This window comes from Diadema antillarum, unplaced genomic scaffold (genome assembly GCF_040938485.1).
Source record: "Diadema antillarum isolate AM-2024a unplaced genomic scaffold, OU_Dant_1.0 seq00000561_RagTag, whole genome shotgun sequence".
In the NCBI taxonomy this organism is placed as follows: domain Eukaryota; kingdom Metazoa; phylum Echinodermata; class Echinoidea; order Diadematoida; family Diadematidae; genus Diadema; species Diadema antillarum.
Genome location: NW_027271500.1, coordinates 183,973 through 211,267, shown reverse-complemented (window position 1 = coordinate 211,267; position 27,295 = coordinate 183,973). Strand labels below are relative to the sequence as shown.

Sequence of the window (27,295 nt, the reverse complement as noted above, 5' to 3'; positions counted from 1 at the left end):
TTATTGCCAACAGATCATGGGGACAATGTTAGTGCAACAGAAACATCGAGACAACAACAAAAAGTTAGCTGCAACTCCCACCTGAAAGCAATTTTTCTACACCATTATATGCTTTGCTGGCATGTTTGATGAGGATATTACACAAGTGGGGACTTCTCGCACAATTTGCATGAGTGGTTACATGTATGAATAAGAACCATGCTGACAGAACGATGAAGATAGTATTACCCCCTTAACAAGAGACCAGTTAGTTATTTCCCAGCTTGGGAGACAATGCTCAACACAGATGTGTTATGACTTGCAATATTTTCCCTGAATTATAAATTTTGCAAAATTTCCGGAAAATAAAAACACTGCAAAACAAACCACTTACAGTACTGCAACAAGAAAACTGTGAACTCTCACTGAGACAACAATGAACTGATGTGTTCTTCTTCTTTTTTTCTTGTGGGTAGCTTTTATGATTTGATGAAGGGAGAATAAGCCAAACACGTAACTTATAGGCATAATTTATCATTTGCAGATGAAACAAAAACCCAGCTTTAGTGCTTCAAAATAGTTCTAATATGTGAGTTAGGGATAAAAATAACTAATGTAAAAATTTGATTCAGTATAAGTAATGTTAAATATTGTTAAATGTACAAAATATAAACAATAATTATTATGAAAGTGTTTCTAGACTATACCGTCTACAGTTTTAATTTATTGAAAAATTAGAGAGTGATATCTCCTTATAGTTTAGGCTTTATTGCAAAATGTTTACACAGTAGGATGTTTTGTGATACAACTGATCTACACACATGCATCAAATGTAATATCTCGAACATCTTTTTTGAATAACTGCTCCCAATGGTAAACTGCTCCTTTAAATGCATGACTTTCATGTTTTTCCTAGAATTGTTAAAGGGAAAGACACAAAGTAGCCTTAGACACTATCCTTACATCAGCAAAGGTAGTATTTTCCTCACATGATAATCTCTTTCATTTGAATTTTAATACAAAGTAATAATATTTTAAAGTATATAACTATCAATGCAAATACTTCTATTTGAACAATAACATCTTAGAAAGTGAAAGCAATGATGTACAATTCAATGTGATTAATGACAGCTCTTAGAGACTGGGCATCTCATAGAATGATACAACTGTCTCAGCTTGAGGAGATATGCCTTGAAGTTGGCACTACAGTAGAGTTTTGAAAGCAACAACCTACTTTAAGAGAAACAGGCTACGTATTGTTCTACATTCTCCGCGGAAGAGTGCTGATATCCCACAGCATTTGCAGTCAACGGGACTACAGCAGTAGTTTCACAATCGTCAAAACTCTTTTGACGGCCATACAAGCAAAGAATATGTATCATTACAAACTGCGGGTATGCTGGACAGGTTTGCAATTTTGAAAAATAATGTGTCACAAGCGATTTGATCGTCTACAACTTGTAATGTTGAGGTAATTCATCTTTGCTTTGCTTTAACCTCACTGGAATCTACGCTACATAATGTTTTCTCGATATAGGCAACAAGGAAGCAAAGATTGTGTAGTTATTTTGGGTCATTTCTCCCCCAGTGATTTTCAAAAACCATACTTTGGCTTTAAATCTGTCAGATGCCCTCCTACTATCGTCATGCCGATGGAATTCCCGAGGAGTGAGTTAAGGCGAAACGAAGCATCAATTGCAGCTGTAAAGATAATGTTAACGCCTGTAAATTAAGTTTGTCCCTATAGCGCCTCTCTCTCCCTCTTTCTCTCCCCCCCCCCCCCATCTTTCATTCTTACGGTACAGCATCACCCTTTCTCAAACTACTTCTGTCCTCTGTATGTGTGTGGGTCTGTCTGTCTGTTGCTATTCCTCTGCCATCTGTCATCTGTACATACATCTCCTGACCTCTATCATACACATATGATAAACTCACATTTGAGGACACAAAATCTACATCTCATAGGGCTTAGAAGTGGGCCTCTTAATATCCTAGCTTATCACATTTGCTGCAATGCTCGGAGATACAGGGAAAATTCCACCAGCATGCACGCTTTAAGAGCCATCAACTTTTCATAAACACCAATGACCAATTATGGGCTTTGGAAGAGCTCTGGGGGTTTTGCTCTGTACTGGGATCCGAGGGGTGAGCAGAGGCGTGTGGGGTTGGTGATGCCTCCATCACTACACCAGTCTCCACCTGGTTCGACCGGGGCTTATTCCACTCATTTGTAGCAATAACAGTTAACACCCCCACATTGACAACAGGGGTATTTTCGTCCACGGATGGTGAATGTTTTGGACTTCAAGCGATGGATTGGCAGTGCAATGAGATGACCGGGCAAACGGAGGCTGCGGCCAGCCGCGGTGGACGATGACTTTTCGGCGCCTCGCGGGGACAAGATCTCTTTTCCATACGAAGTCATCGTGACAAGATCTACTCCTCTACCAGTTAGAGCAGTCTACATTCTGCCGTGTTTGCTAGTCTATTCATACAGACCTTCAAAGCATTCCCAACTAGAGAAGCACTCTGAGAGCGCAGACCTCCGCCAAGCATGCAGCTCATTTCCATCACTGATCTTGTTCTTCCATAGAGATATCAGTGACTTCATCCATACGTACTTGCTAAATAGCATTGTGTGCTGAAAGTCGCCCGATTTCCCAATATCGAAGCCTTTGTTACGTCATAAACCCTCAGCTGCACGGCGCGCCTCGCCCTAGCAGAAACTAGAGCACGCACTTTAGTGCGCACATGCAAACCTCAAATACGCGCAGCCTGAACTCCCAAGTTCTTGACCCTACCTGCCAAAATATCACAAATTCTTCATAAATTCCCCAAAAATTCTTGGATCACTACCAAAATTTAATCATCTGTTACTTGTATCATTCTACACCTTTCCCACAAGTTTCATCCAAATCCGTTAACTACTTTTTGAGTTATTTTGCACACGAACAAACTAACAAACAAACGAACAAACAAACCAACAGTAACGAAACATAACCTCCTCCCTTGGAGGAGGTAATTACTTTATCACACATGTATATCTGGGGGTATTTCATCAATCGTTTCCTCAGAGTATTTTTTTTTTCAAACAAATTTGCTCTCAGCAAGTCAGATGCAAGAATTTCGGTAGCTTAACACAGTTTGTCAGAAAAAAAAAATATCTGACAAAACGCTTGAAAAAATGCGCCTCTGATATGCCAAAGATGACAGCTCCAAGCTGCAAATGTAAGGTTACTGATCTCAACGACATAGCTCACAGTGATATGCCCTTTGGTTTGCCCACATTTCCAGGCCCTTGTGCATGAGAAGAATAAAGATTATGCACAGCCTGTTGGGACAAGACTACACTTGTGCTTGTTGCTGATTAGGCCGGCATTATATTTGCTTTGAAGCTGTCAAACGCTTTGCCCTATTTCAAAAAAAGAAGTTCGCTGCTATGAGAAGGACTGTGGAATGTTCATCTGTAGTCTTGACTGCACAGACTCCAGAACTTCTTCCATAACAAAACCTGCAACTTGGGCATTCAGTGACAACATACGTGATATGTATTATGTCAAATACAGCAGTCACATGAACACAATCTGACAAACAATTACACCTAGATGCATCTCTTTAAAATATCCCATACAGCCAAAACTATCTCCGATGTGTTCATATCTACTCTTGTTTTACAGTAAACGTCTACCTCGCACATTCCACCTCCCTGCTCACACTACTACATGCACACATACATAGGATATCAAATCCATAATGAAAACACTGTACAGCTTAGGAACCAAAATCAACATAGAGCTACATTGTACATGGGTCACTCACAGTAGGGGTGAGATGGTTGGCCTTTTAATCAAAAGTTTATTTATTCCTCTCGGCTCAAATGTATTAAAAATCTTAAGCACCATTAGCCTCACATGGGGGAGTTTCACACAGTCACCTACCTTCTCCACATTGCCATAAATGCCTGTGCTGACACGCAGTCGGACGTCTCGCCTCCAGCTGCATTGTACAAGGGAACCCTCCAAAACTTCGGACATTTGCATGCCTGCAACAAAGAGTAAAGAATGCACAATTCTCAACATACTGACCACTCACTTGAAATCTTTATACAACATTCATTGCATGAATTCAGAAAGTACATAACATTTGAATTGTACATGTATCTGTAGAACATACAAGTACTTAACAATTTCCATACTTGATCATGAACAAGAAAATGAGTTATAGTCAGTGCAAAAAGGTCAGGGAGTAAGACAGACACATGATATAAAAGATGAATAATATAAGTGAGAGTGATAGAGGCTGTGCTATAGAAACAAATAGATGGTAGATATATAGTTGGATGAATAGATGGGTACACATAGATAGACAGACAGATACAGAAAGATAGAAAGAAAAATAGGGAGAGAGAAAAATGTAAATATATGCAGAGAAATAGAGATATAAACTAGAAATGTCGCTATGGCGACTAGTATGCCTCCGCCATAAAGCATGATTCTCCTAATAGGTCTATAGTACATCTTGACAATGTGTGATGACAGTTTCACATAAATGACAAAATATTAAAATGACATGTTTGTCACAAATGTGTTGAATGTTCACTTTCCTTGAAGTAGGTTTTAATTGGGTGAATGGCTATATTTTCTGAGAGAGCATATGTTTGGGGATTTGAGGACTTTTATTTGACTTTTGACCATTTTATAAGTTTATGCATTGAGAAACTGTCAAGATATAGAGACAAATATAATTTTTGTATTTAAATAATACATTTCTAGCACTTTAACCTGACCTTTGACCCTTGACCTTTGACCTATGACCCTAAAAATCCCAAGAGAATCACTGTCAGACAGAACATGCATAGATATGTACTAAGTTTCACGATGATACCTTAACCCATTGAGGACGGTTTGATTTTGCTACAACACGCACTTCCCATAGGCACCTGCCCGAGTATACTTGGGACTCGTCCTCAACGGGTTAAGCCATTTCTGAGATATGGAGGAAGAGGTCAAATTCAGCTTTTTCACTTGATCTCTGACCTTTTTACCTTTGACATTTTTTGGCAAAAAAAATTCCCAGAGAATCTCTATTGGGTAATACATAGGTATACACCAAGTTAAAAAAAAATCCTGCAGGAATTGCATAAATGTGAGGGAAAAGGTAAAATTTTGAAGAGTTGACCTTGACCTTTTACCACTGACCTTTGACCCCATGACCCCAAAATCCCCTGGATAATTACTGCCAGTCATTTCATGCATATGCAGTATGTTCCATGAAGATACCTAGAACGATTTCCGAGATATGGAGAAAAAAGTGAAATTTTAACATTTTCCCTGGACCTTTGACCCTTGACCTTTGACCTCATGACCCAAAACTCTCACCAGAGAATCTTTATTGGGTAGTACATGTATACACAAAGTTTCAAGCAAATACCTTCAGTCATTGCATAGATATGGGGGAAATAGTAAAATTTTGAACATTTGACCATGATCTTTGACCTTGGGCATCTGCACCCAAAACTTGATATGATATGCACAACTTCAGCCCCTAATACACATACCTACCAAGTTCCATTAGGATACCTCAAAAGGTTTTTTAGTTACAATGTCCACAAAATTCATTACGGACGGACGGAAGGTCGGAAGGATGGACAACCCAAAAACACAATGCCTCCGGCACCACTTCGTGGCGGAGGCATAAAAACCTGATATTTATGAAACCTCATATAAAACCTGAATTTAGTGACTATACGTGGCTCAAGAGGACAGAGAGAGGGGGAATAATTGTTTCATCTTCTCCATCGCCTGCATGACAAGTGAAGACCTGTGGTAAGTTGGGGGGAATGGAGAAAGGGAATATCGTTACATCTTCTAATGTCTGCATCACAGGTGAAGACCGGTGGTGAGTTGGGAATGGAGAGAGGAAATATTCCATCTTCCGTTGCCTGCAACACAGGTGAAGACCGGTGAAGAGATGGGGGGGGGGGATGGAGAGAGGGAATGTTGTTCCATCTTCCATAGCCTGCATCACAGGTGAAGACCGGTGGTGAGTTGGGGGGAATCAATGGAGCATGACAGAACAACTCGGCATCATCAATCAAGAAACGTGACTCGAGACAAGACACGTCACTCCATCAGTCTGTCGGTTTTTTCGTCGAGAAGTGACGCAGCGGGCTCGGAACATCCTCCTCGGACAAAACTGTATCCGGAGCCCCCCGGGGGACACATCACAAATTTGTCCCAATTACAGGCTTGAATGCACAGGCAGATGGCAGTGATGTGTTGAGATGGGGGTGAAAAAAAAAGTTGAGAGGGGAGGAGGAAGGAAGGGAGAGTGATTGTCCCAGAGGGTGGTGCATTGAACAAAAAGAACTACAGCCTTGGTTTCGACTAGACTTTCACATGACTTCAAGTTTTATATATATATATATTTTTTTTTTTCAGGAAAAATCATATTACTCTCTCTCACTCTCTCTCTCTCTCTTTGCTCATTCAAGAAAATTGGTGTTTGGTGTTTTTTTCTTTTTTTCAGAGGTAGATATGAACCTACTGAACGCACAATTCAAAGGAAAAGAATTTTTTCTTATTATTAATATCAACAGTTTATAGCATCAAAAAAAAAAAAAAAGATTTTGGCTTCACACAACAGTGAATATCCCTTTAACCACATCCCAGGAAATCTGCACGTTAACACTGAAGAAATTGTTTCTGGTCGATTCCTACTTGGCTAAAGGCAGGAGGAACTGAATTCAACATAAGAATATGAACATACATGATTATGGTAACACCGCAAGAGGAACGGGCCTCAGTCTTGAAGCAATCTCAGTACACTGCCAAGAATGCTGGCAATAGAAAAAAGAAGGAAAAAATAGAACAGAGAGACGAGAGTGCTGGTTTTGGGTGGCACAGATGATGATCATCCGATAAATGGCCTTGTCCAAAGAGAATGGTAGTAATTTGCCTTGATTACCAGCCAGACGGCCTGGGCCAAGCCAAGGGGAAGATGGTGCAGGAAATGAGATGGGGAGATCTATGACGGTGTTATAACAGAAAGAGAAGACGTTAGGGACAATTCACACTGCCGATGAAAAATCACAACATTCCAAAAAATTTGTCAACATCTGGGTGAAAGTTGCGGGGCAGCTGTGCCCAAAGCGAACTGAAACTTTGCCAAAAATATTGCAGATTGCAGCATGAGCATTTGAACTTCACGTGAATTTGCTGTGACATTTAATAGCGATAAAAAAAAAATCACTGCAGAGTAATGGTGACAGCTATCATGTGATTTCAACTTAACAATAAGATTATGCCCTGCGGCCACACATGGAACATGCAACCAGCTGCCCAGGCCATAGTTATGTAAAACCCATAGTAGCAAACTGCAAACCACACAATGCTGAGCCCATGGCGCATGAAGATTCTAACGGCAGCAAAAACATGCAATGTTTCTAACTTTCAAGCAATTACAATTTTTCTCATTGCAGTGCAAGTGGGAAGTTCAAACATCGCGATTATAAATGATGCGATATTTCCCGCGATGAGAATGGGCCTGTAACACCACCACAGCTGCGCACATCGCCTTCCATTATCGCACATCTGTGATCATCTTCGGAAGAGATTGAATCAAGCTTCCACTGGTACAAGGTCAGGAGGTTTTAAAGGGAGACTCGAACTTTATGAATATATATTGATACATATAGGCCTATACATTTATATATATATATATATATATATATATATATATATATATATATATATATATATATATATAATATATATATATATATATATATATGTATATATATATATATATATATATATATATATATATATATACAATGGGTCTTAATATTTTTGGGAGGGGGATAAAGCAGTGAAGCTACTATCAATATCTAACATACCTTGTCATTATTCTTAGTTTATGGGCTTAAATTACACATTGCTTATTTGCCTTCTGATGTTCCCAGAATACAAATTCCATCAAAGAAAACAAAAGTATGACTCAAAAAGATATCACACCTACTTTAACATTAACATGTTTGTCAGGTGCATTGAGATTATCACAATAAACCAAACTCATATATTCTTAGATTCAGTATGTATGGGCTCAATTTGAGTATAATATTTTTGACCGATATGTGTATTTTCTTTATCCATGTTATTGGGGTAAGCTTCCCCTTACAAACACACAAGCCTTCTTTTACAATGTCTTAACATCAATTCACCAAATTTCATTTGAAAAACACATTTGGCAACAGACTAGCAAGTGGACTCTTAAACAAACAATTAAATACATACACTGTACACAATCATATTCTTCATAATACAATCATGGCCTTTTTCAGTGAGGTGATGTGTGATTCTATGCACCTTTGGATCTTCAGATACAATATTTAAGATAGAGTTAGTAATTTCCAGACACTGGAGTATCAGCTGCTAAGGTTGACCTATGAAGGGAATATAATTATTCACCTCTTAATTAAACACTCTAATGGGGGAGGGGGGGGGGGGGGGGAGGAGGGGAGGAGGAGGAGGAGGGAGTTAAGTGCACTGACCAACCCAATGCAATTTAGGGGAGGGTATGGGAGAAGCATGCAGGTCTATCATACAAACACACATACACACCAAACACACACACACAGAGACCAATTCCAAATAGCTTAATTGTATGTACACACACTGTATCTGCCATTTAGTCAAATTCTACATCTGAACTGATCCAACTCTACATTTCCAAAACTGTTTGTCATACAGGTGCCATCACATTATCTATTTGGGCACACCCTTCAACACTACAATGTAGATCAATAACTGATAAATCCAGATTTAATGATTTTCAGAAGGGGTCATTATTGCCTCATGAGAATTGGGTAGTTGTGTTTTTGAGATGATCAAACAATTCATTATCTCTTTTCCGGATATTTGCCCAGTCGTAAAAATCTCCGGAGGACTTTGAACCTCACGAAGCACATTGCTGCGCATGATGTTTTGCAATCTAGCAGATATGCATACATGTATCAAGCCATTTGATGCATGACATTGGCTAATGTGCTGAATACAGGTACATGTTGTTGATGTGGTGGATCCTTTTATCCTCAGGCATTTGTAAGATACCTGGAGTGATTAGGGATAATAATGATGACTGCACTACATGGTAGTAGTAACAATGACAGCAATACAATAATAGTGATTGTCATACTCGAAAGCCACATCAGAATTGATACTGCTAGTATTATCATTATCATTATTTCCATTATCAGTACTATAACAATGCTTATTCTGGTCTAATGATAACAATAATGATAATGATAATGATGAAAATATTATCAATAATAACAATAATGATAATAATAATAATAATAATAATAATGATAGTAATAATAATAATAACAATAATAATTTAATTTATCATTATTATTATTATTATTATTGATATTATTATTATTACAATAATAATTATTATTATCATTATTATTGTTATTAGAATACACAATAATACGGCTCCAAATAAAGCAATATTTGTTGAAAATCATCACTATCCTTATCATCATTATCACCATATTTTCATCATTTTCTCTGGATGCTCAGGGAATCTTACAGAATGTAGCACATATTGAAAATATCACCATATGGGCTGCTTTTTTTGGCAGCAACCCATCCTGCAAATGCAATATCCTTCATAGTGTTTTATTTCTAACCATTTTACGAGTCAACTGAATTTTTCAAAATTAATAGCTCATAAAATACATTGCTCCCGTAACACACATGTGCTGTATGTTGTCTCCACGGCAGAAAATCACTTAACTTTTCTCTCAGAAAGAGTCATAGTCCTTTCTCCTTCCATCTACTTGGCTCTGAATTGTGAATTCCACCACTCATGAAATTGTCTTATATTGAAGTCCCTCTCTGTCTAGTATATACTAGCAAAACATATGGCATACGCAAAGTGAACTTTCCACTGGTATCCCTTAACCTCCTCGGCCCAGTGAGAACAAAAATAGAACAGATAGTGCAGATTTCATCGCACCATATCTATATATTTCCCAAGCTACCTCGACAGTGACTCGGATGTATGTCGACAAGACGACGCACGTGTGACGCATGGAGCCTACCGGGCGCACTGTTTTGAAGACGCGGTCAAAGTAGTTTCTGTCACAATAAATATCCCACAGGAATGATGGCATTACTATTTGTGTCACATAACTACAGGCAGAGTAACTGGAAGAGACACACAGAGAAAGAGAAATAGAGAGATGGAAGTAGAAATGGAGAGACAGAGAGAGATAGATAGATATAGATACAGGAAGAGAGATAGAAAGAGAGAGATAGAAATAGAGAGAGAGTGAGATAGAGAAAGAAAGAGAGGGAGAGATAGAAATAGAAATAGAAAGATACAGAGATAGACAGAGAGACAGAGGTAAATAGATAGATAGAGAGAGATATATACATAAAGATACAGAGATAGACAGAGAGACAGAGGTAGATAGATAGATAGAGAGGGAGAGATATATAAAGATACAGAGATAGACAGAGAGACAGAGGTAGATAGACAGAGAGACAGAGGTAGATAGATAGATAGAGAGGGAGAGGTATATAAAGATACAGAGATAGACAGAGAGACAGAGGTAGATACATAGATAGAGAGGGAGAGGTATATAAAGATACAGAGATAGACAGAGAGACAGAGGTAGATAGATAGATAGAGAGGGAGAGATATATAAAGATACAGAGACAGACAGAGAGACAGAAGTAGATAGACAGATAGATAGAGAGGGAGAGATATATAAAGATACAGAGATAGACAGAGAGACAGCGGTAGATAGATAGATAGATAGATAGAGAGGGAGAGATATATAAAGATACAGAGATAGACAGAAAGACAGAGGTATATAGATAGATAGATAGAGAGGGAGAGATATATAAAGATACAGAGATAGACAGAGAGACAGCGGTAGATAGATAGATAGATAGATAGAGAGGGAGCGATATATAAAGATACAGAGATAGACAGAGAGACAGAGGTAGATAGCTAGATAGATAGAGAGGGAGAGATATATAAAGATACAGAGATAGACAGAGAGACAGAGGTAGATAGCTAGATAGATAGAGAGGGAGAGATATATAAAGATACAGAGATAGACAGAGAGACAGAGGTAGATAGATAGATAGAGAGGGAGAGATACCATGAAAGAACAAAAGACAGAGAGAAACAGAAGAGATGTGTTATATGAAGAAAACATTTATAATGGACCTATGAAACAACTACTGTATACGCCATATATTTAGCAAGTCTAAAATTTCGCGAATCCACTTCCTACCAATTTCGTGGTTAAATTCGCGATTGTGGGGTCCTGTACTGAACAGAGAATTGTGTGCACGTAAGTCACACTCATATCGGGATCAGAGTCAAAATGTTTGCATGTCTTTAATTTTGTGAAGAGCACCTGACTCGGGAAATTCACAAAAATAAAAACCTCACAAAATATTCAGTGTATACAGTACTCATGTAATTTCCTATGGAGCTAGGTAGAATTATTTTCCTTCATTTTCACAATTTTCAGCTATTAGTATCATGTGTATCATATAAACACTTTGCCCTCCTTACCTTGAGAGAGAAATTAATCTGAGCCCAAAGATATCATCTCAACAGACTTCTAATATGTTCTCTTTAATTCATAGATAGTCTCTTTTTAAGCACACACACACACACACACACACACACACATACATACATACATACAAACACACACAAATGGATATGTCATGTGTTTTTCACTCTGAACACAGAATCAGATCAGCCATCATTACATCTTCTGTGATGATATTACCCGTTAATCTGCAGAGCTCTGTAGAATATTATCCAGGTAGGGAGGGGAAAGAAAAGCAAAAACCTCCACAATTGTCCACTGGAAAGAAACTACTTATCAACTCTTGTTTTTCGCCACGACCCATTGGCTGGCGCTTAATAACGCTAACGAGAAGTGAAAGAATGCCACTATTAATCGCTGCGTGCCAGCCTCGGATGAAGGACTCGCTCGTAAACGTAAAAAACAGTCAAGATGCGAAATGCTCGCATGCAGTCAATAAGTAGAAAGACAGGGAGCAACTATATCGCTTCTGACAAACCGCCATGTGCATAAATGTATACAGGTATCTGTCCTTTCAAGAAGAGGGTGAAAACAGGTTCCCCAGAAGCTTCAAAGGAATATATATGCTCACTAATTTCAATACAAAAGTCCACATAACCCATAGAATAATACTCTTTGTTGCTTTGTTGTCTTCCCCCCCCCCCCCCCCCCCGTGCTGATGAAAATAGTAATCCACAAACAATCAAACATCTATCCTCAAAGATGTAGTGCTCACTAAACACATTCACACAGACAAAAGAGTGGGATAACGATCGCAATCCAGATACCAAGATTTTTTGCACCTGTTCTGATGGACAGAAATATCCTGCTTATTGCCTATCGTGATTACTTGTCGATCAAACTGCGCATGGCCGAAATATGCCCAAATGGTCACCATTGCCCTAGTGTTTGTGTGCTGTTCCAGCATGCATGTTTTGAATGACAGGATTTAAATCGACAGAATTTTTGCTACAGCAATAACACACTCGTAGCAGTGAAAAATATTGTGCTTTTTCTCAAATTATCAAATATAAATCATCATGATTTTTTTCAAAATAATTGCAAGATTTCTTGGGATTTGGATCGCAATGCTCATGGGAAAACTTAGTGAGATTTTTACATTCATACAGGTGAAAATCAAAAGATTTGGATCACAATGCAAATCTCAAGATTTGTATCGCTCTCGGTTCGCGATTCGGATCGCGATCCATATCTTTCTATTTGTGCGATTTTCCCACATAATTGCAATGTTTCCCAAATAATCAGGATGATTACTCCACGCCGTGTCTCACCAAAACGGTGATTTGAACATAAATGTTTTTAAGCTCACAGTGCACCAGCTGTTTTCACTGGGGCGGCCATAGTACGGTCTGTTTTTTGCTGCAAAGAGCCAATGATTAGGTATCGGGGTCAGTAGTGAGTGCATACAATACACACTAATGACATTTGTGTTTAAGTGTCCAGGCCTGGGCCTGCGTTCAGTGTGCTGCGATGCGTGAATGCGTGTGACACATATGACTGTGTTACACACTGGGTAGCTCTAGTGGCTGGGATCAGGTTGAGGTCACGGGGTCTCAGTCTAACGAATAAATGAAATATTTTGGCCGTCATATGAAAGCCTACTAAAAGACACTAAGATGTTTTTATTGCAGTTATTCAGCAAAATTTTTGACTCATTTGAACGGTTATTTAAAAAGTAAGATTCCGATCGGGATTCCGATCGCGATCCAAATCCTACTCCTTCTGCCATCAGAATGCACCTGACCCTCAATGTGTCAGGTGCATTCCGATGTCCTTCAATGCATGAAGGAATGCAAAACACACAATCATGCTACATGCTGGATAGCTCTAGTGGCTGGGGGTCAGGCTGAAATCACGGGCATTCCACTCGAGTGAGTTAGCGAAATATTTTGGTCATCATGTGAACACCTAACAAAAAAACACTGATGTTTCGATCGCAGTTATTCAGCAAAATTTTCGCCTCATTTGAATGGTTATTTATGAAGATTCCGATCGCGATTTCGATCGTGATTCCAATCGCGATCCAAATCTTACTCCTTCTGCCATCAGAATGTACCTTGTATTACCAGTGGCGGCTCCAGAGAGGGGCACATCGGGTGCGCGCCCCCTCTTCATTTTTTGTTAAAACAAAAGAAATAAAAAGAAAAAACTAAGGGGGGGGGGGTCCGCCCCCCTTTAATTTTGTAACGGCGCCTCCCCTTTATGGAATTCCTGGATCCGCCCCTGATTACTATCTGCTCACCTGAGTGATTTTGTCCATGTCTCCCCTCTCAGCCTTCTGGTCTGGGAGTGTCTTGAAGACCTCCGTTAACCTCTTCAGCACTGCCTCATTCTCCTCACTAGGCACAGGCTTCCCGAAGGGAAAGTAGAACTGGGGAACGTTGACTATTGCCTGTGTGGAGTTTTGACGCTTGCTGGCCTCTCGCTGCTCCTGGAATAGCTGTCACAGGAAATACGACATATTGAGGGATTTTAATACTTGTTTGATCAAAAAGACGGATTTCTACTCAGAGTGAAATTCATACGATATGTGTCTTGCTCATCACACATGGAAACCAAACACTGTTATGCCTGAAATGAAATGATATGGAGGTTGCCAAGGGTTATAAAACATTTAATGCACAACTATGTCCATGATAATATATGGTGGGGGGGGGGGGGGGATAAGTTCTGTATACCACTGTACAAATGATACTGTATACTGTAAAAGTGGACATTTTTGCAAGACTGATTTTTTGCACTGTTACTGTTAGGAAGGGAAAGATGAAATTTAAGTCTTTTTGTTTTTGTTAAATCAAAACATAAAATGGTGCTACATATAACAAGCACAAACTTTAGTGTGCTTTTATTTTCATACATGTATGTACAGTACTTGTAGACTGTATGCTGAAACTGGTATGAGGGGGTTAACGTACAAAAGGAGAAGCTCATTTATTAATCAGGTAATCACTAAAGTTATGCCACACTCACAGAATAACATGGTATGACATAAATGGTAATGAAAATATTGAGGAAGGCATAGTGACCCTAGTACAAAATATGAACACATTAGATACGTTCTACAGATTTTGCTATCAACTCCTTTGCCCATGTTTCCCATTGATACAATTTCATATCATGTTGCCATGCTGAAAATTATGAAGGTAAATTTAATCTAATTGAAGGAATAGATGAACTGATTTAACTGTTCAAATCAAATTTGGCTGGCTCACAGAGAGATGTCCAAGAGAGGAAACAACCCAACAAAAATTGGAGGAGAGAAAAAAACACCAACAAAAGTACAGATGTGAAATGGAGGCAATGTTGAACTATTGAAAATATGTCGCTCTAATCCCTGAAGCAACTCTGCATGACAGCGCAAAAAAAAAAAAAAAAAAATTGAGAGGTATGTCTGGTAACAGCAATAATTGTTCCAGGGAGAGGTCCCCACGGAACATGACCGAGCGATTTCAAATCTGTCTAGACCATGGGCTCCCACGTCTTGAGACAGAAATTACGCAGGATTGCGTCGAACTCATCCGTCGACTGCAAAATGCCAATCACCACCCTGGCACAGTCATGCTGACCTATAAGCCAGTAATGCAAAATATATATCTTGATAATCAGACAATTTCGGTCTGCACCTTCTGCTATTTAATGCTCTTTGATTCCTCAGACTCTACACAAAAATCCTTAGATTTTGAGCCTGAAGCATTTTAAAGGGAAAACTGATGCTGCGATTCAAGTTGAGTTTGATAAAAGGAGCACATTCAATGTAATGAAACAATTTCATTTAAATCACCAGAGATTTTCTTAACCCGTTGAGGACGAGTCCTGTGTATATTCGGGCAAGTGTCAATGGGAAATGCATGTCATAGCAAAATCATACCGTCCTCAACGGGTTAATGTACATTGAGAAAATCTCTAGTGAACTACAGGACATGATCAAGAGATATTTTGCTTCTAAAGTCTCTGTTCCCCTTTTATCTATGTAGTGGTATTGTCCTTTTTCCTTAAATTGTCTACATCACGCAAAGGTGGTTAAAGGGACTGTACAGTGCTGGTTGAGGTAGGGATTCATGTTTTGAACATTCCTAAGTTAGATAATGAAAAGCCTCTTATGAAATATGAAAGAGCATGTAATTTTAAGAAGGATTTAATGTTTATTTGATAAAAATTGGTTTTCAAATGGCTGAGATATCCCAAAAAGTGCTAACAATAAAAGGCGACATGCCACAACTTTATTAAGATCTCTTTGTTTCACCATGTTTTTGGATATCTCAGCCATTTCAAAACCGGTTTTCATCAATTAAACTTTTGATACCCCATAGAACTGCATGCTCTTTGACATCTCATAGAGTGGTTTCTGAATATCTCACAAAACGTTAAAAGCTAAATCTTCACCTCGACCAGAACTGTACACACCCTTTAACATCAATACTGAGTTTTACTTTACACAATGTTTTGTATTTCTGCTCTTGCACGAGACTCGCAATGAATTTGCAGGACTGATGCTCATATTTCAGAGTGGCCGTCTTTCAGGAAACTTTGGATCGAAAACAGGAAGCCGTGACAACCATTCGTATCTTGGCAACAAGTTCATAATTTGGGGAATTAAGTCAACCCTCTGGCAGTAATTTACTGGAAGAAGGTAAGGTCAGTGTGTACACATATGAATATGCAATATCACATGTATACAGACACATACACACACATACACAATGGGATGAGACAATAATGATATGTTAATTGTACATTTAAATTGGTTCCACAGTGCTTTATAGAGTAATGGATTGTACCACAACTTAATCATTAGTCTCCAGGTATTTTCACAGTTTTTTTTTTCCTCTTTTTATTTTAACCCGCTGAGGATGAGTCCCGAGTATACTCGGGCAAGCGTCTATGGGAAATGCGTGTTGTAGCAAAATCAAACCGTCCTCAACGGGTTAAGGATCTCTCAATTTGAATGCATTATAGAGTGGCGGAGTTTGCCTCTGCTGCATAATATCACTTATCAGGCAAACTCCTAATTTAAAAAGAACCATGTCTTGGCTAAGAAAAACAATTATAAAATAAAATAAAAAAATAACAGCTACGATCCCTACACCGTTAAAAGCCATCTTTGTTTGGATATTATTAAAGTAAAAAATACATATTTGAAGAATAATTTACAGTCATTCTCTTTTTTTTCAATTTCAAATGACAAAATGCTGAGAAGATTTGTGTACCACCTGAGATCTGAAAGTGCTCCTGTGGCTCCAAGACTAAACTAAGGAAATGAAAAGATGCACAGATAGTCTATACCAAAAACCCTGTTTGAACGTACTATGTGGAATAGTGATGATAACCACAGCAATTTTAATGTTTTTGGCAAGAGAATGTCTAGGGCAATGTCAAGAATCTATTCTACAGGGTTAATTATGTTTACATAATGAGCACAGACGTTTCAAAAATGCATCATTACATCCTGGACAGAATACCGTATAACTATGGACCAACAATATTTCTATGAAAGATGAAGAATATGTCTACTCTATTGAGTACATCCCACATTACATAACTTTCACTGATTTTACTCAAGTGCTTGGGTTGATACAGAAAAATTGGATCTAAACTTTGCTATCCAATATATATATATTTTTAATTTTTTTTTTTTTTTGGTGGCTCTTCATAGATCGACAGTGATTGCTGTATTTTTGTTGTTTGTTTGTTGGTGTTTGTTTTTTGTTTTTACACTGCTTTGGAATTAGAAGTCATCACTTGCAGGGCTTTGTTTTCTACCAGTGATAATTTGCAAAGTGTATGGATGGAATATAAATGCAAAGGGTCTGGAACAGATGCAGTGCAAAGACTAATTTCAGGAAGAGATGCAGAAAAAAAAAAAAACAAAGAGAGGGGGAGGACGAAGAATCTGCATCCATCCTCATTTCTCCCTCTATTGGTATTCCACTCAATTCAATTTGACTGTAAGGAGAGAGGACGAGAGAGAATGGGAGACATAGATAGAAACAGAGAGATGGGGAAAGAGAAGGAACGGAGGGAGAGAGAAAGAGAGAGAGAAAATAAGAGAAAAACAGAACGTGGCATAAAGCTGGGATGCATAAAACATTCCCCTAGTACACAAACTGCAATGCATATAATCACTGCTCACTGTACCTTTAAATGCACAGACTAGATGCATGAATTGATACACAATATATGTGCACATGCTTGCATAATACACACACACATGTTGCTACACATGTGAATTGATAGTCATAACAGGTACTGTACACTGCTGCTTTCAGGCAAAATAATATACTTCTAGAATTTTCTCGAAGTACAAATGACAGTTGACAGATCTAGCCCTTGATAATCCACACAAAAAGATATGTTCCCAGGGCTATGCTACAAAACTATGCCTCACGGCCAACACCACACAGCAATTATTTGCAAAATATTGTGCAACATATTTTCATTCCAATGCCAAAAAACAGGAAAAAAAAACGTAGCTAGCTGATTAGAATCACTCATGTGTGATGTATGCATTGTGGGAATTTCTGAACAAATAATCGCTGTCGGGGCAAATACTGCATGCGTAAACATCAGTCTAGCACTTTGTAATGGTAAACATTTCGGAAATATATTTCATGAACTGTCTAAATGGGTAAAATGACATCAAAATCGGTCAAAGGCATTGGCATGGCATTGGCAGACATTATCCTTTGGTACCCATGGTCAGGTGAAAAGCCTCCCCCCCCCCCTCCCCCCCCCCCCCTTTTCCTCTTAAAGGCCATGTTTACCTTTGGGAGCAGCGATTTAAAACCTGTTCAAGATATCACTTTTGATGCATAAAGATATGTAGGTCAGTAAACAGTTGTATCACAAAACATCCTACTATATAAAATTTTTGCAATAAAGCCTAAAATATAAGGAGATATCACTATTTTTCTCATTAAACCATAACTGTAGAAGGGTTAGTCTGGAAACATTTTTATCATAACTATTGTTCACATTTTGTATAGTTAACAATACTTAACATAGATTATACTGGTTCAAATTGTTACGATGGTTGTTTCTATCCCTAACTCACATTTTAGAACTATTTTGAAGCACTAATGCTGGGTTTTTGTTTCATCTGCAAATGGTAAATTATGCCTTTAACAGTCATGGTAGACAACTAATCTTTATCAATCTAATGTTTAAAAAAATAGAGAAAATTTATGAACAGGACCCATGAGGGAGCTGTGAGATCATGACATCATCACCCTCTATCTCCAAATTAGGAAATGGAATTACTGTTATCAATGTGAAACTTTAACATTTTACATTTTTCTCATTCTATGTCCCATCTAACATAGCTCTAAAGGTCTCACCTCACTTCACTTCACTTACAAAAGTTAACATTGATATGGGGCAGGATTAAACTCAGATTGATACTTAAACATGTACTTTGAAATGTACCATGTGTCAATATTCACTCAAAGGTGCAATGGGCCTAGATTTCCTCGTGTAAGACTGGGTAAAATATTTTGCAAACTCAAGGGCTCAAGAACCTCCTATATGGTCTCTGAATGCAGGATTATGTGGTGGGGATTAAATACTAATCTCGTTCATCTTGCATTGGTGATAACAGCATCCTTTGATCCTCACGGATGAGACGAAATCTCCAACATGAGCAGACTCTTTCCTCTGACATTTGTAGGACTAAGAGCACATACAGTAAATATCACCTGGTATACAAAAAAAAAAAAACAACCATTAAAGGGAACGTAAACCCAAAGAGCAATGTGGATTGAGTGAAAGCAGCAACATTAGTAGAACACATCAGTGAAAGTTTGAGGAAAATCGGACAATCGATGCAAAAGTTATGAATTTTTAAAATTTTGGTGTTTGAACCGCTGGATGAGGAGACTACTAGAGGTTATGACGTATGAGTGGACAACAATACAAAGAAAATATAAAGAAAATTCAACAAAAATCCACTTTTCTAGCATTATGAAAGAGCACATGACTAACCTCTTTCAGAAAGCAGGGGGAATAATTGCTACCCTTAACATATGTCAGTATCAAGTTGATGGAATTTGTAATTTTCATGAAAAATGAATTTTTGTGGAATTTTCTTTATATTTTCTTTATATTGTGGTCCACTCATACGTCATAACCTCTAGTAGTCTCCTCATCCAGCGGTTCCAACACCAAACTTTGAAAATTCATAACTTTTGCATCGATTGTCCGATTTTCCTCAAACTTTCACTGATATGTTCTATTAATGTTGCTGTTTTTACTCAATCCACATTGTTCTTTGGGTCTGCGTTCCCTTTAATCACGTATACTCAATGCTACATCTTGCAGTGCTCAAATCACGCCGATGCCTGTTTATACAATCAGTGAAAATGATGATGATGATATTAATGATGATAATAACAATGATATTTGTAGCAATACTTTGAATGATAATTCTATAAGTCTAGTGGCAGTGTGAGAAGAAACTTATCCCACATAGCTATACAACAAAAGAGCATATCCGCCTTTTTTCCATGAACGTGTATAATAAATTTCTCAAGTACCTTGTGCATGTTCGTGGAAAAAAAGGCTGATATAACATTCCATGCACATGAGCCACACAGCAAACTCATGGTGTGTCATGCTTTTCAATAAAGCCATGCGTACGTATCCCCTCCCTCCAAGAGATAGGAGAGGGGAGAGACAAATAGAGGGACAGACAGACAAAAATGACAGACAGACATACAGGCAGTGAAAGAGAAAGATACAGCAGGAGAGAGAGAGAGAGAGAGAGAGAGAGAGAGAGAGAGAGAGAGAGAATGATGAATATCATATGATGAACTAGCTCCATTTTTGTCCACAGGGAAGTAAGAGTTATTGGCCAGCAAATTGCATGTCCAATATTGGTGAAAGTATCATATAAGGAGTGCCACTTTAGCACAATATATGAGAGCATTATAGCTGTTGTTGATGCTTTTAACTCTTAAAGGTGAAATCACACAATCACCATGAAAAAAAAAAAGATATCCTCAAGTTTATCAAAGATGCTGAATAAATTTGCTGCATACTTAAAGGAAACCCAAACCCAAAGAGAAATGTGGATTGAATGAAAGCAGCAACATTAGTAGAACATATCAGTGAAAGTTTGATGAAAATCGGACAATTGATGCAAAAGTTATGAATTTTTAAAGTTTTGGTGTTGGAACCACTGGATGAGAAGACCTCTAGAGGTTATGGTGTCATGATTGTGTGTACAACAATATAAAGAAAATCTAAAGGGGATTCCACAATAATTCATTTTTCATGAAAATTACACATTCCATTTACCCCCTGCTTTCTTAAAGCGGTTAGTCAACACGGTCTTTCATTATGCTAGAAAAGTGAATTTCTGTGGAATTCCCTTTGTATTTTCTTTATATTGTTGTCCACACATACTTCATAACCTCTAGTAGTCTCCTCATCCAGCAGTTCCAACACCAAAACTTTAAAAATTCATAACATCATAAATTCATGCATCTATTCTCCTATTTTCCTCAAACTTTCACTGATATGTTCTACTAATGTTTCTGCTTTCACTCAATCCACATTTCTCTTTGGGATTGGGTTTCCTTTAAGATCAGCATTCACAGAACACCTGTCCATAGTAGGAGGCATTTATTTTGCAAAGCCCTAAATGGCATAAACTTACACGACTAATGACAGGCATTTCTGGTGTAAAGTTCACAAACACGCAGACATTAACCCCTAATACTGACACCACAGAATTGCATCGCAACTATGCGCAGATTGGCGCAAATGGTAATCACAAGGACAATCACCGCTACCTTTTCAATTGTTTCAAAAACGGAAAGCAAAACCTCCTGGCATGTCAACTGAGATTCCCTAAAAGCTTGCAAGTGTCCCTTGAAATAAAAGCATCTAGACTAGTTCTTTGAAATTAATACAGCTTGACATGGTGGCCTCTTAATTGGCTTCTGATGAAGTATGAGTGAGCTACGGATGTGGGGGAGCCTAATGAGCAAGAGCACTAACTATATGTCAAGTTCAAGAGTTCGTGAGCTCCTTGTGACATTTGTCACATTCACACACAAAACCGAAATTAACAGTTTGGGATAATTAATTTTTGCAACAAGATGCATAAACTTGTGTATGTACAAAAAAAAGAAGAAAATTGTTAATTCCTCCAGTATACATCACAATGTAAAAATTTGTCAAGCTTGATTTTTTTTTAAACTCTCGCGATAATTTGTCCTATGTGGCGTGTGTGAATGGTACATAAAGAAACTATCAAGTCTTTTATCAATCCCATAATGCAACTTGCTACACTAGGTCATATCGTTTAGTCATGCACAGTCTGGAGATTGACAGTGCGTCATTTGCACCCAGTCCTTTCTTTTCAAATGTCATGTTTTGTTTTGGTTATGTTGTTGTTGAGATTTTTTGCATTGTGAAAACAGAGCCATATTAATCGATTTTCACATCGCGATGCAAACACCGATTATTCCTGCGTGTGAATCCGGCTATTAGTTTAACTGGGCAACTGGGTTCTATGCTATCCCAGCCACTGGGAGAAATTCAATCACAACACTAATGAGCTTTCTATTAGCAGCATTAATGGCTGTTCCCTTTGCAACAATTCGTTCTTTCATCGAGAGCTTTACTTTATAGAGAGAAATGTAATCATCGCAATTTAGGGAAAGGGAGCATGTGTCTACGCTCGTACATTTCTGAATTAATTTGTGCTTAAGTGTTCACCCAGACATGCTTGTGCATGTATTGGTGGCATGACATCGATATATTCTTTTAAACTCTTTATGTGCCATGGTATAAACCCCCTGTGTGCGACATTATCATGAGACACCAACATTGTCATGCTTTGGGAAAACGTTCTGTTTTTGAAATCCATGTAACTTTTATAGATTTCTGTCATGCAACATCTAATCCCATATCCCTCAACCACCCACATGACAAATGCACACCTAGCTGGCCAGGTTATATAATTGTCAACGACATAGTTCTGGGTTGTGCAGCACCTGCGCAATTACATTGGTGAGAAATCACTATATTTCTCAAGCATCATAACATCATAAACTTTCACAGTGGCGTGAATGCAAAAGTCAAACATGCAATATCTTAACATTGCAATATTTCCCAAAGAGGACCGGCCTACATAGAGACTGCATAGGTAATCATCTTACCACTTCAGAGCCTGTTTAACCCTTTAGCTCTCAAATACTAATACACTACTTCCCCACAGTGTGACACACTGTAAACCAGGGGCCTGTCGCTTTAATAACTTATAACCTGAGAAAAACTCAGGATGATTTTTAACAGACTTAAAGTCAATTGTAGCATTGTAGTATTACCCTGAGTTTTCAATTTTTTCCAGGCCAATGGGTTCACAATCCATACCACAGGGCTCAAAACAGGGCTCAACATTGACGGTGGCCCAGTGGCCTGGGGCCACTAAAAATCAATGTTGGGCCACCAAATTTCCAAAAAGGGTACCTTTCAGTGGCCCAATTGGTCTTAACTAAAAGCCCAATCGATTGTCATGCATCATTTTATTTCGCACTAATACATTTCTTTTTTGGGGCCACCAAAATATCAAGTTCAAAAGTTTTAGTGGCCAAAATGGGCCACCAGGGCCACCACAGAAAAAGGTTTGTGTGGAGCAATGCATCTTATAGCCATAAGAGAGGTTGAGGTTACCTTGGGTTTCACCTTGGCTAGATCCTGAGAGTGATGAGGATTAGCCTTGGCCGTTGTTGCCTCGCTGGTGTTCACAAGTTTCTTTGGTGCGTCGATGTGGACGACATTGTTATTGGCTAAATCGCCCGCTGCAGCGATTGCAGCAGACTTTTTCCTCTCTACATCGGACAAGTCATTGCTAGTCACAAGGTCAGGCAAGTTGTTGCTGAGGGCAAGTTCGGGGAAGTTCACGATTTTAATCTCGGCCTTGGCGGGTCCAGCCTTTATCGCCAAGTCCGGGTAGCTGCGGGTTATCGGCTGAGGTACTTGTGATACTGGTGTCGGTGTCGGTGTTGGTGTCGGTGTTGGAGAAGGCGTTGGCGGATCTTCCACGTACCGCAAGAGTTCGTTGCTCCTCCGCTTTTCGTTGATGTCTTCGTCACCTTTTGGGACAACACCCGGTGGGACGGCCACCACAGTGCAGAAACCGTAGTGAATGGCGTGGCAGATGAACGCCGCCTCGGCGAGCACTCGGTCCTGGAGCCGCGTCCTCCCCGTGCCACCACCCCCCTTTGACGGGCAGTCGCGGCCATACTCCGGACTGAACGGGCACCCGAGGAAGCAATTGTGGACGGCGCGCACCTGCCGCTGGTCGACGTGCACACTGGAATAGACGGTGATGCGGGTCGCAACGAGCTTGTAGCTGGCAGGCTGCAAAGGTGGGCGACATTTCTGCATTCTACCACACATGCACTCCTTCCTCTGGCTAAGTCACGTCTGATTACCCCCTTTAAAAAGCCTGAAGCACTTTGGCTTAGAAGGAAGACTTAACATTTGGTTGAGGCATAGCCAGGGGGCAAAGAACCTATTGTTTAGGAAACAGCAGAACTCATGTCATTGTCTTTGAGAAGTCCAGAAAGGCGGAAAAGGGGGATATGGTGAACGGCTGTCTAGACTCTCAATCAACTACGCTCTGCTACACATTAGAAGACAAGTCTAAACACTTTTTGTTATCATACATATATGGTCGCAATGGGACAATAGTAGCTCCTATTGCAGACACTCCTGGTATGTTCATAAATGGTCACTTTTCTCCATCAAACTTTATAGTCATCATTTTCTGTTACAGCTCTGGGAGCCATCAAAGTGTTAAAGAAATAACTGCAGAGAAATGATGGACATCATAAGATGTGATCACATGGATTGATATCAAAAAGTATTCCAGCTGGTCTCAACATGCATTCAGCTTCACAAGGCAGACTACGCCGATAGACAGTTTGACCTACACATCAACTTTTACGAACTGCGTATATATCGTCTACTTTTGCACTGTCGGCACCCAAACACATCCAATGGCTTGTCCTCAATGCGGCTTGAATCAAATCAAATTTCTTCCAGACACGCGTTGCACGCTCAGTCCGAAGCCCACACTGGCTACTTCCGCACTCCATTCCAATTCACGGCGATTTGGACGGTTCATACTGCACGCAGCGCTTTACCACAGTTGAAAAATTGGTTGCCGGTACGGCAGCATCTCAACATAAAAATCCCTGCCAGTAAGGTCGATGGTGCAATATCCGTAAGCTGCATCTCCTCTGGAGAAATAACAAAAAAAAAAAAAAAACACAACAAAACTACACTGCTATGATTGGAGATATATGTTAGGATATCCACTCACTCCTGATTCTCCCACAAAGTGATATTCCACTCAGTGAGTCATATCAATGATATTCCAGTTGACATTTTCCCCTTACTCCAACCACAAGACTCTCCCCACTTCTGTCCCTCTCTTCAGCTCTCTCTCTCTCTCTGTGGCTTTGAGAACGATCACATCAAACAGTCCAAATTGTTCCATAAAGAGTTCAGCCGCGACAGACGCTGTTCCCTCGGATTGATTACCTTGTCCACACGCCAGGCCCTTCCTGCAGTGTTCTCTCTCCTCCTCTCTCCCCCTCTGTCGCTGTCTCTCTCTGTCACCACAGCCCGGCCGGTACCACGACACGTTCTACTCTACTCGCGTACCAAAAGAATCTTGTGATGATTGTTTTCCCCCTAAAGCACCAAGTTGTTTTCATTCAGCTCGATCCTTTTTATGGCCCAGGCATGCGTGATGTGTTGCTTATTATCGTCCCCCTGCTAATCCATTCTGCAATGTGGAGCAAGTTCACAGGAGAGTGCTGGTACATGGGTATGTCATGCCCTCAGCACGGAGTAGAGAGTTCCTCGCTCTTATCAGTGACATAAGAATATCATACATCAAGCACTGCATCCGTGTGAGTTCTCAGTACCGCTGTTGTTCTATCGCCGGCGTTGCTGGTGGTGCAAACTTTTTTATACAGCAGTCACAATTCGCTCCTTCACTTCCACCGGATGGGAGATGGGCACTAAAACTGACGTGTTCCAGGGGGCATCCCCTACACGGCAAACTGTCTTCTGAAGATGCGCCAAAACAACAACACACACAAAACTTAACCAAACGAATCTCTGCCCCTTCTAATTTTCCTCTCCATTCACCTGTCAATGCTATATCTCTCTCTGTTCCTTGCTGGCATAGTTTCCAAGATTTGACACGCAAATCCTTTTATTGCATAGGTGATGTTCAATTCAGTGGTGAAAAACCCACAAAAAAACTACAGTCCCATCTGCCTGTAAGTGCTTTTCCAAGCTAAAGCAAGGTTTAACACTCTCTCTCCGTACGCACTATGCCTATTCCTTCCCTTAGCAGCATTGGAAGGTAGGGGACTGGAGTGAACTTCACACATGGTAGTACGCAAAGTGTGTTTTGATATGTCTTGGGAGAAGCCCACTGGGTAGTCTCGTGCCTCACTCAATCCAGACCCTAGATGGAGGTTTGGCAATATCATTCACACAGCTGCATTTTACAGCTCAGCCCCACTGCTTGTGATAGTATGCAGCACCTCCCATACAATTAAAATTATAGTCTTTACACATTTTCAGGATTTGTAGTTTGAGAGTCAAGAGATTCTTTGAACTGTGCCAAATTGTGTGCCACATCGTTTGACATAATTGTGACGTCCCAGGAGTAGTACTTCACATTGTTCTATGTACAGCAAACATGAACAATTTATTTTCTTATGAAAAAGAAGTTTACAAAATGTTCACAATGCATATCCCCGCCGACTGCCAAGACCCAATGTCCATACACATCTGCGTATCTGTGAAAGAGTCAATTTCTTCTGGAAAATTCCAGAAAATCACATCTTTTATAGGCTACTTATCTTGCATTGGGAAATGAAAGAGTTGTACATATAAAAATATGTTGATTACTCAGCCATGGTTTTTGTTTCAATGCAATCAAAGAAGGCCACAGCAGTCTGATATTTGTTCAATTGTTTCAGTCATCTGAAACTTCTATATGATATTTTATACTCAATTCAATGAGTTTTCCATAGAGTAAATACTCCTTTGATGAAATGCAAGAAAGGGTGACAATGAGAAAAAAAATTGCAACCTAGTTCAGGATGAGAAACTATGCAGATTCTTGGTAAAATGTACAATGCAAGTTTAAAATAGCTTACTTTCCAGGAAGTAGATATTTACAAGACAAATCTTTTCAATACCGTATGTGAGGTATTTCCTCATTTTATTTGAATAGCTATATGTGGGACTAAGCACTATAAGACTTCTTTCCCCTCACAAGGACATATTCTCAATTTCATTATGCTCTATAGCCTGTATTATGACAAACCTCATCTTTGCATGGATTCTGATAAAAAGATGTCTGTTTTTCAGACTATTGGAGAAAAGTCAAACTTTCCCTCATTTCTTGGTGTTCTATCAGATATACACTTAGGCCTTCCAAATACCCAAGTGAAGACTGCAACAAAATATGATCATAATTACGTGATATTGGTGAATTACCCTCTAGAGTACAACAAATACTTCTTATGGCTCATTTTCCTCACTGATTTCTGTCTTCTCCGACTGCATTTTTAATACTTTTTACCTGGAAATGCAAGTGCAAATTTATACAAATACACAAGCGATCAGAGTACA

General features: G+C 39.2%; 1 protein-coding gene across 1 annotated transcript in view; it reads right to left on the bottom strand.

Annotated features, from left to right (window-relative positions):
• The window catches only part of LOC139734981 (serine/threonine-protein phosphatase 2A regulatory subunit B'' subunit delta-like), a 60,231-nt gene extending 35,865 nt beyond the window's left edge, over positions 1-24,366 (bottom strand). Inside the window, exons 1-3 of the mRNA XM_071645758.1 lie at positions 23,300-24,366; positions 13,866-14,063; positions 3,918-4,021 (exon numbers count right to left, since the gene is read on the bottom strand). Of these exons, the coding sequence (XP_071501859.1) occupies positions 3,918-4,021; positions 13,866-14,063; positions 23,300-24,028 (1,031 nt within the window). The 5' untranslated portion in view covers positions 24,029-24,366. The remainder of the gene's footprint in view (positions 1-3,917; positions 4,022-13,865; positions 14,064-23,299) is intronic.
• Positions 24,367-27,295: the final 2,929 nt, after the last annotated feature.